This window comes from Alligator sinensis, unplaced genomic scaffold (genome assembly GCF_000455745.1).
Source record: "Alligator sinensis unplaced genomic scaffold, ASM45574v1 scaffold161_1, whole genome shotgun sequence".
In the NCBI taxonomy this organism is placed as follows: Eukaryota; Metazoa; Chordata; order Crocodylia; family Alligatoridae; genus Alligator; species Alligator sinensis.
Window position 1 is genome coordinate 2,828,875 of NW_005841974.1, and position 10,434 is coordinate 2,839,308.

Consider the following 10,434-nt stretch of genomic DNA (forward strand, 5'->3'; position numbering starts at 1 on the left):
GCTGGACGCGCCTTGCCGGGCAAGTGGCTCCAGGCGCGCCCTGGCTCTGTCCGGCAGCCCCCTGAGCTGCGGGAGCGCCCGGGAGAGGGGTTGGGTCTGTTTAAAGTGCGGGGTTGGGGGCTCCTGTTGTGTCCCTTAGCAAGTTGCTTGGTTTGCCAGGTTTGCAAAGGCTGCCTCGGCACCTGTGCTGGGGCCAGGTTTGTGGCATGCCACACTCTCTCCCAAAATCTTTTGGCCCTAAGGTGGTTGGTCTTCTACCCCCATGTGCCTGGGGAGCGGTCAGTCCTCAGTCACCTGCCCAGACTGGGAGCTCTTGAGGACAGGGCCCGTCTCCTCTGTCTCTTCAAAACTAGGGCGCTTGGTTGGGCTGATAAGACCTGCCTCTGCTTGTTGGGGTCTGTGCAGGACCTGGCATCGTGTCCACCTCCACTGCAGTCTGGGTCTGTGCAGTGCCTGGCAGGACAGGGCCTCCAGGCATTGCTGCTATTACTATTACGGAACTGCTCCGTGGAGCTAAGCTTCCTGTGGGCACTTTCCCTTCCCAGAGGCTGCACGAGGGAGAGGCAAAGTCCCTGAGTCTCTTACTGGAGAGCTAGGTGAGTGGTGTTAGAGGAGTTTTGGATGCTCCTGCACCTGCCTCAGAGCCTGGCACCTGTCTTGTGGGGTTTAGGTCTATCTTGCTTTCTTGCTGTTGGTGCATGTGGTGCCATTCCCAATATCGCTGGGTGAGTGTTGAGCCCGTTGCAGGTTCTTCTGGGCTGACAAGGTGAGGTGACCTGGGTGCAGTGCTCTGTGCGGTACTGGCAATGTGGGAGGCCTGAACCATGCCCATCTCTCTCAAATGGGCCAGTGCTGGCCGATGAGTTTACAAACATTTCTTTCTGAGCTTCAAAGACACAGTTCTGCTGTTGTGAAAGCATCCCCAAACCTCCACTTAGTCCCAATGCAAGTATGTGCAGCTGTGCCCAACCCCAGCCTGGTGGAAGGTGGGGAGCTCAGGCGAGGTCTGGAGCAGGATGCAGAGATTTTCAAACTGCATTGCAGCTTGCTGCTCTCTGTAGCTTTTGCTTTATTTTCCTGCCCCCAGCTGCTCACTGTCAAAAGAGCATAAAGGTCTCCAATAATCCCCAAAGCTTTGCTTAGAAAGAAATGCCATGGAGATGGGTGAGTCATCCCAAGTGGGGACTCTCTTCCCATCTGGAAGGACCCCTTGCTGCCCCCTGGCTGTGGGTCCAGTACCTAGGGCAACCTTCAGTGCTGAGAGTACAAGCTAGGACAGGGGCGGGCAATTATTTCAGGCGGAGGGCCGCTTACTGAGTTTCAGCAAGCCATCGAGGGCCGCGTGACAGGCAGCCAGGGGCAGATATATATTAATTTTCTAAATTTTTTAGGGGTCTCGGAGGCTGGATAGAATGGCCTGGCGGGCCGCATTTTGCCCCTGAGCTAGGAGGTCATGCTGTGCATGGTAACTCCAGGGAGCAGGTGGTCTTGCATCACCCGAGTTGATCACTAGCCTGTGAATTGTGCTGGCTTGCACAGTGCCAAGCTGCTGTGCCAACCCTGGATTCTGAGACCCAGGGACCTTGGCACTATCATGGAGGCGGGAAGAGAGTCCTGTCCATTCTGGGCTAACTGGGAGGGATTGCCAGGCTGAGCAGGCTTGGGGGGAAAGGGGACAGCTTCTGGGTGTAAGAGCAGGCCTAGGGTAGGGTGGCTGTGGCTGGGGGGACCTGAACCTGGTCCAGGAAACAACTTGGGGAAGTAGCCATTGGGGCTTGGTGGTGAGGTATAAGTGCTGGGTTCCCATGAGGCTGGGAAGGTGTGTGGGGTGGGAAGTTCCTTCCCTCTCTGAAGACCATCAGCTGTCTTCTGTGGTGATGCAGGGACTAGTCATTTGGTAGCACCTCAGGCACTTGGCAGCAGGGGAGGGGAGCCTTGGTATTGATCAGATGCTGGGCCCTAGAGCACATGAATCAAGGCCCTGAATGCCAGACAAGGGAGAGCCTGTTGGGAAGAGAAGAATTGCCTGGCAACTTGGAATATATGAATGCTCTGGGGCAGGGAGAGATGGGGAAACATGCAGGGCTTCTGCTGTGCTGGGTGTTGTGCAGGGAGCTGCAAGGGCCAGGGGTGCTGAATCCCATGGCACAGTGACGGTCTGAGTGAGCAAGTGGCCAGGCTTATGGTGCAAGGAGCAAACGGCCTCAGCAGGGCAGAGCTGAGGGTGCCCAGCCATTGTAACAGGCTGTCGTCCCTCTGTTCTGGCCTGGTGGCTTGGTACTCTGCTGTTTCAGCTCTGAGCTGTCCCAAAGCCAGCAAGCTCATATTCAGGTGCTGTCATGGGCAGGGAGATGCCTGAGGCACCCTGCTGTTTTCCCTGGTCCCTTATCGGCACTGGATGGAATGTGCCCGGGTTTTTGGGCTTTTGTTTCTCATTGCCATTGGGGTGATACAGTGGTGAAGACTGGTACAAGCGCACACATTTGCATGCATGCCTCATGTGGGGGTGAGAGTGGGAAGGCTAGCTCTTGATGGCAAGCAGGACAGCACCTATCAGACCTCACAGGCCTTGGTTGCTGCTTCCTTTGGTGAGGGTTGATATGCCAAACCTGCAGTAGGCCATGCTTCCCTTCTCTTCCCACCCCCACCACCAGGCTGTGTTGGGGAAGCTGATAAGGCTGGCAGTGAAAGAACGGGGATTCCCTGCTTCCCAGGGGCTCCTTGCTAATGATAGGTGGTGCTTCCTATTCCTCATGCCCTCTGCAGATATGAGCTCACAAGCCCCTGTAGTTCATTCACCCTCTTTTCTTGGCAAAAGGGGAAATCCCCATTTGTGTTTGGAGGGAACCCCCAGGGCTGTGATAATGCTCAGCACTGTCCTTACCAGCTGTGTTGAGGCTGAATGCTCCATGGTGCCCTGCCCTAGGTATTGCACCTGCCAGACCCTCTGCCCTTGTGTGGTAAATGCATTATGGCAGCCTGACAGGACAGGCACTTCTCTGAGAGCAGTCTGTCTGCACTGTCATCCTGGGCCCCTGCACCTGGCAGGGGGCAGGGCAGGGAGTGCTGTGCTTAGGGGACTCGTGCTGCGCAGCGCAGCTGGAGAGGAGGCACACGCAGTCTGTGCCCCTGCTCCCATCACCATCATATGCTCCCTTTGCTAAGCTCCTGCCTTGGCTGTAGGCACCCTGTTCCAGCTCCCACTCTTTGGGGCTGCTCAGTGCTTACCTTATGCTTGGCCCATGGATCCCTAGAGGCAGAGCTGTCACTAGACTGGAGCAGAGGTAGATGCAGGGCTTGGTGCTTGGACCCTGAGATAAGCCTATGCTATCTGGTCAGGGCAGGGGAGGGCTAGGATGTTCTGGCCCTCTGTTGGGTTGCAGCCAAGGAGTTGCCTGTGCTGAGTCCAGATGGTGGCTTTAGGAATGTGCTCCTCGGGGGAGCCTGTGATATCTCTATTTAGGGGTGGAGTATGTCCTGGATTGTTGGCTAAGGAGAGCAGAGGCTCTGTGGCACCAAGGGCCCTTTGCTTGGTATAGTGTTGGTAGCAGGCTTCAGAGGTAGCTGCCCTGCTTGACCTGAGGGCTCTTGTGGAGCTGGGCTGGGGTACCCGTTCCCTGGAGAGCTCAGGTCAGGGTAGCAGCCTTGCCAAGCATCTACAGCTCAGTGTGGTTTTGCTGGGAGCGTGGGAGCAGCTGCCCAGGCTCTGCACGCAAGCGCCTGCACTGCATTTTATTTATATCCCTGAGAACGAGCCCGCCACTCCTCCTGGCGCAGGGAGGTGTCTGTCCCGCCAAGGCCCCTCAGCTGGGCCAGGATCTGAGCAGAGGTTTCTACATGGCAGCTGCACTTGAAGCTCTGAGTCTCCTCCCCCAGCTCCCTAGCTGGAAGCAGCGGGGGTAGACAGCCCTTGTCCTCCATGCTGCTGCAGCTGCTGTGGCTGGGACGGGGTGAGAGAAGGGAGTGGGCTGCCAGTGCCCAGGACTCCCCATCTATAGTGATAACAGGTGCTGTTAATGCCACAGGTCAACAGAGCTTTCCGCCCAGAGTTGCCTCCTGGTACCTGCTATGCCCCGTCCCCCCATGCTATTTTTAGATGAGATCTCCTTTCCTCTGCTTTTGTGTGGGATGTTCTGGTCCCTTGTGCCTCTGTTTACGTTGTTGGACTGCCAGTGGCATGCAGTGAGGGGCTGGCCAGCTGGAGTGCTTCTCCATCAGGGATGAGTCCAGGACCTGTTGCAGGGAGGGTGGGGGATGGGGAATTGTCTGCATTTGGGGGCCTCCATCAATCCTGAACTACAGCCCTAGCTACTTTGCCCTTTGGCCACCTCCCAGCTCTGGACCCAGAGACCTGAGTTGCTCCCTGCTTTCCACTCTGGTGTGCCCCACCTGAGTTGTGTTGAGGTCCTCCAGTGCTGACCTGCAGTATCTCCTTCCCAGTTCTTGCCAGTTCAGCAGAATCTGGGGTTTTACATTGCAAAGAGCAGGCAGGGAATGGGCAAAGCCCTGCAATGGGGGGAGGAGCCAGCGCCTGTCATGCTGCTGGGCTAGGGACTTCCCTGCACAGCATCCCACTGACACAGGCAGGAAGTCAGTGGCCCCAGTTACAATAGGACTTTGTGCCGTAAGAGTATTACTCAGCACTGATCTTGTGCAATTCTGCACGGTGTTCAACCCAGCTGGGTCAGCTGAGGCCATGCGGGCAGTTTGCTTTGTCCCTGCCCTGGCTCTGCAGGGTTGGGCTCAAAATCCTGCACTTGGGTCCTGTGTCTGTTGGGTTGGTGGGATTGTTGCATGCTGCTTTCCATGTTTCATGTAGAAGAGGCATTGTGGGGGTAGTATCTATGTGTGAAATTCATCCCCATGGCAGTGAGCACAAACCCTGAGTCTGCCAGAGTCTGGTCTGGGCCTGAGTTGTCCCCAAAGAGCCATTTATCCAGAGTCTGCTGCAGAGTGGTTGGGGACAGGGGCTTTGGTAGCCCCGCTGCCCCAGAAGAGACGTTGCATGCTGGGGATCATTTTTACTGTGGGGACTAGGATGCTAAGCGTGTCTCTGTCCTTCCTTCCTAGGGGTCCCTGGAGGTGAACCTGACTCAGCCTGTCCGCACAAGCACTGGCTCTGAACGGTGAGTGATCTGCCTGCTCATGCCTTGCCTTACTTTAATAGTTGGCAGCATATGCCCCTGCACAGGGATAGCCTGGGCTTAGTGTGGCTGGTGTTCCTGCTGGAAGAGCCATGAGAAGCAGTGTCACTTGAGTCCTGGGTTAGGTATGAGAGTGGGGAACCCGTTACAGCAGTGCAAGGCGGGGCGGGGGGAGGAGATGCTTTGGCTCCTTGGTTCATGTGCTGGGCCTGTGGCAGCGTGAAGCCCCTCTGATGCTCCTTGCCCCTTTCTCTGGGAGGAGGCCAATGCCCCCCAGTCTGTGGCCCCTGCCTCTGCCCCCCCTGGTTGTGTTCTGTGTGTTGGGCTCCAGCAGGTCTAGGTGGTAATTCTGGGAGGATGTGAGCCCTTGGACTGCACTAAGCATAATGCCTCTAGGTGCATCCCTTACTCTAGCAGTAGTGTATTCCAGACTGGATCAGAAACCACCCACAGCCCCTGCACTAGAGGTAGGTGGGGCCTGGCCCCACCTAGCACCTCCAGCCCCCTATATGGGAGACCAGTCAGCAAAGAGCATGGTGCCCCACCCCTGCTGGCTCCCCCCACCTCCAGTGTTAAGAGTAGCTATACAGGCATGGCAGAATCTGGACCTGCAGGAGCCTGTATAACTTGCTGTCCAAGGATTCAGCCTGAGCTCTTGGGGCTCCTTCTCCAGCTCCAGGCTCTGTTGGGTACTGGGGGATGGGGAGGAGAGAGACAGGGGGTTTCCATTCCTGGGTGTGGTTTGGGGAAGTCCCTTCCCTGCTCTGGCTTGTGCATAGTACCCCTTGCTGCCCCCCTGAGTCCATCCCCATGAGCAAACAGGCAAGGCAATGGCTTCCCTAACTCTGAGAAGCATAAACTCCCAACCAGGCTGTTTTGCAGCCCAGGCAGTGAACAGTTGCTTGGGACAAGGACCCTGGTCTTGATTGCTTTGGAGCTGCCCTTACCCCTGTCTTCCAGCCCCAGTGGTAGGGACATGAGGGGTCTCCGTTCTGCCACAGCCCACCACTAGCCCTAGGTGGGAATAGATCCCCCCTCCCCCACCAGATGTGGTGCTCTCGCATTTCCAGCCTAGAGCCCCCAAACTCCCTGCTGTGTCCCTAGCCCAGCCTGCCCCTGGCCATTTCCCTCTGGGCTGGCTTCCTGCCCTTGGTGTTGGAGGCTCCCTGCCGGAAGAATCTATTCCTTGTTTGCTGTTCCCTCCCAAGTCCCTGCACTAGTTGAAATTAGTGCTGGCTTTGGGGGTGATGGGCTGGCAGTAGCCTGTCTGCCAGGCCCTGCAGCAAGGAGGTGCCCTGGGTAGTGCCAGATTTGCTGGAGTTTGGCTGTCTGCTGTTTGCCTTCAGAGTGACCCAGGAAGTCCTTTCCCTCAGCCCTGCCAGAAGTGATTCCTGACTCTGCCTTTGCTCAAGGGCACTGGCCTAAGGGAAGGGCAGGGAGTGTCTGCCACCTGCTCTTGGAGGTAGAGAGGAGTGAGCTGGAAGGCTGCCAGTCAGACTCTGCCTAGGTCCCTGGCCTGGATCACCAACCCCAGTCTGTTTGGTATCTGGCCCTTGCTTGACCAAGGGTCATATCTGAGCCCAGAGGGAGTGGGATTCCTGTGCTCCTGCCCTTGTAGATGGGCAGAGGCAGTATTGTCTGGTGATTGGAGCAGGAGCTGGGATTTGAGCCTAGAAGTCCTGGCTCCCACCCCTGCTCTAAGGATTAGAAACCCCTTCCCTACCCTTCTCTAGGAGAGAGTTCTCCTTAATGGTTGGAGTGGAGGGGTGTGATCCAGGACTCACAGGTCTTAGTTCTTCATTTGAAGAAGCTGGTGGGGTGGGTAGGGTAGGATTCTCCCTATCAGGTACAGGTGAACTGCAATGGGTAAGAGTGGAGGTGGTGGCTTGGATGGATGGAGCTGGGAGGGAGGCTGGGAGCACAGGCCTCTGTGGAGCTGTCTGCGGGGGTCATGGCCCCAGGGAGTCATGACGCTGCTCCCTGTCCTCCCCCGGCTTGGCCACTGCCGCCAGCATTTTTTCCTGGTTGTTCATTTTCCGAATTCCTTGGCAGGGCCGCAAGTGCAAACAGCTTATTTTTAGCTGGGGTCATCTGCATGTGATGGCTTAGCTGTTTTCCCACCGCCTAGGGGGCAGGGGTGCTGGGCCCTAAGCTCTTCTCCCCACACACTCTCTCTCTTCCACATTGTGGTTGGTCTTCACAGGATCCTTTTGGTCCTGCAGGTTCACAGCCCCAAATGGGAGCATCCAGGAGTTGTGGGGAGGGCAAGAGCAGCTGGTGTGCCCTATAGTTCTCTGGCTGGGCACTTGCGATGGGGATGCTGTTGAAGCCCCTCCTAACCTGGGCACTGGATTGGCATGACGTGTCCTCAACAACTGCTCTGTGGGGCAAAGCCAATATCAGTGTTCCTTGTCTGGGGGTAGGGATGGTGTGACCTTTGGGGAATGCTGTCAGGGTCTCCCCTTATTGTTTCTTAATGGGATCTGCCAAACATTAGTCTGGGCTGTGTCTTTGGCTGGTGCCAAAGGGGGTCCTTTTGTGATCTGCCAGTCTCTGCTTCAGGACTAGCACTGCCCCCGTGGCATTATGTGAGATGTTTCCTCTGTGTCTTTCTGGTTGAGAACTACAGAGTTCAGAGCTGGGCTGCTCTACTGCCCCCTCCTTCTCCTACCCTGCTAGTGGGTGGTGCTGAAAGGACCTATGTGCCTATTCCTGTGCAAAGCCGGGTGGGGAGAGGCATGTCTGCCTCTTGGGGTCCTTGCTTACTTCTCTGTGTTGGTGCAGGTCCCTGCTGGCCTCAGATGAGATGTGCAGCCTCATCGTTGAAAAGGGGCAGGGGCAGGGGCAGGGGCAAGTAGAAGAGGATCCTGATGCCATTGTGAAAGGTGAGTGCTGCCTGTGGCAAGGAGCTGAGATCAGGGCCAGGTGTTTTGCAGGGGCTCTGCTGGGTGAGGGTACTACCTTTCCTGTTCAAGATCATCTGGGTGCCCTGTTACCGAGAGCCTGGCTGAAACGCATTTAGATTTGGGGGCTTATAGTGTGCTGGAGAAGCAAAATGAAGGGTGGGCAAGTGTCTGGGCAGGTCTCTGCTTCTCATGTCAGGTCCCAGTGGAGCAGGTGAAGCCTCAGCGGGTTCAGATCCAGGGTACTGTGAAGGCCTGCACCAGCCCTTCTACATCTTGGGCCTGGGGCTCTTGGAGGGGCTGAGGCCTGTGGCTTTGAGCCCTGTTTGTCTCTTGGCTGGCTCCCAGCTTCCCTGGGATCAGGCTGCAGCATCCTGGTGATGTGAGAGTCCTGAAAGTCCCTGTATAGCTGTGCTTGCATCTAGGCTCTGCTTGTGTCTGGGGCCAGGCAGCTTACTGGAGTCGTGCAAGAGGCAGGACAGACTAAAGCCTGGTGTGGAGTACATCCTGGAGCTCTAATTTGGCAGTAGTGGCCACAGGAGTAGGCAAAATGCGGCTTGTGGGCCGGATGTGGCCCGCCAGGCCATTCTATCCGGCCCCCAGGGCCCTTAAAAGATTTAGGAAATTAATATTTATCTTCCCCTGACTGCCTGTCATGTAGCCCTCAATGGCTTGCCAAAACTCAGTAAGTGGCCCTCGGCCCAAAATAATTGTCCGTCCCTGAGTGGCCAGAACAAAGCTTAGCTTAGGCTTGTTGCCTGGAGCCCATAGCCTGTCCTACCTTATGGAGCCAGAGTCAGACTGCCCCAAAAGCCCTTTCCCCCCTGCCCCAGAAGTCCTCTCTCTGGGTTGGGGGCCGGCTGGAAAGGGTGCCTCAGCCCAAGCAGCCTAATCAAGGCTGAGCGGGTTGTGTGTGTAGTGGGGTATAGGCTGCCCCTGGCTCAGGTGCAACTCTCTGCCCCTCAGGGAGAGCTGAACTTTGAGCAGGGAGAGCAGAAGGGGAAGTGGAGGGCTTTTCCTTCATTTTTTGGGGAACTCCTCCCTGGAGATGGGGAGAAAAGGGACTTGTAACTCTCTTGTGAATGAGGGACATGTAGAGTTGGGGCTGGGGCATGGTGGAAACTCACTCTCTGTCCTGTCATCCCCCCCACCCCCTTCCCCACAGGCTGGCTGCAAAGGGAAGTGCGAGGGAGTGTGAAGCCCTCCTGGATCAGGCCCCGGAAGTACTGGTTTGTGCTGACCCAGGACTCCCTCGACTACTACAGCAGCAATGAGAAGGGGGCCAGGCGCCTGGGCATGCTGGTGCTCACCAGCCTCTGCTCCGTGCTGTGGCCTGACAAGCAGACCTACAAGGAGACTGGTACTTGCCCCCTCTGACCATGCACTGCCCCCGTGTTGCCAGTGCCAAGGGGGTGGGGCCAGGAGGGGAGTCCAGCCTGTGACACAGTGCACAGTGCAGGGGATGGTGTTCCCTCTTGGCTTGCACTGCCTATGGTGGCCATGACTGTATGCAGCTCCCTGGCTGACTCGTCTGCCTTCCAGCCACCCCCACCCTCTTGATGGGGTCCCTGTCTGCATACTCCAAGGCTTAGGCACTGTAAAGATCTTAAGTGTCCTGTGGCCTTGTCCTGCTACCTGGAGCACAAGGCTGAGGTAGGAAAGCCTTGATCATTTTGGCTTCTGGAAACCAGTGGCAGGGAGGGACCCCTGGCTAGGGTGGGATGAGCACATTATAGGGAGAAATCTACAACTGTTGCAAGAGTGGGGGTGCTGTCAGGCAAGGGCCATGGAGGTAGAGCAGGGCAGCATCAAGCGCTCGGTCTGTCTGGTTCTTCACAGGCTACTGGTCTGTGGTGGTGTTTGGTAGGAAGCACTGCTACCGCCTGTACACGGAGCACCTGAATGAGGCTGTCCACTGGGTGTGTGCTGTGCAGAAGGTCATTGACAGCAAAGCCCCTGTGCAGACACCAACGCAGCTGCTCATGCGTGACATTGAGGTGAGACTGGGGTCAGGGGATCACTTGTGAGAGAGGGGGCCATGGCCAGACTTGGCAGGGTCCTGAGATTCCCATCTCCACCACTCCCTTTCCTCTTCCTCCTTCTATTCCCTGCCCCCAGATTCTCCTCTCCCCTTGGGCTGTACTGGGGAGGTCAGAGTTGGGCTGGAGGCAGCAGGTTCCTGTGGTTTGCAGCACCCCCAAGGCTGGCTTTTCAGAGGGGGGATGCTGATGGACGATCCAGTCGCCTCCAAGCTGTGCTCCCAGGGGCCTGCCAATGTTGTAGGCTCTCGGCCTGATCTGGGCGGAGGGGTACCTCATGCTGAGTAGCACCATGTTTGCCTGTCTGGGCCTCATGGTGCACTGTGCAACAGCTGCTATTGCTTCTTT

The 10,434-nt window shown here is 56.9% G+C and overlaps 1 protein-coding gene across 1 annotated transcript in view; it reads left to right on the forward strand.

The window, feature by feature from the left end:
* Positions 1–4,863: 4,863 nt before the first annotated feature.
* Positions 4,864–10,434, forward strand: part of PLEKHH3 (pleckstrin homology, MyTH4 and FERM domain containing H3) — a 12,476-nt gene continuing 6,905 nt past the window's right edge. The window contains exons 1-5 of the mRNA XM_025200743.1: positions 4,864–4,869; positions 5,071–5,126; positions 7,929–8,029; positions 9,213–9,407; positions 9,887–10,058. Of these exons, the coding sequence (XP_025056528.1) occupies positions 4,864–4,869; positions 5,071–5,126; positions 7,929–8,029; positions 9,213–9,407; positions 9,887–10,058 (530 nt within the window). The remainder of the gene's footprint in view (positions 4,870–5,070; positions 5,127–7,928; positions 8,030–9,212; positions 9,408–9,886; positions 10,059–10,434) is intronic.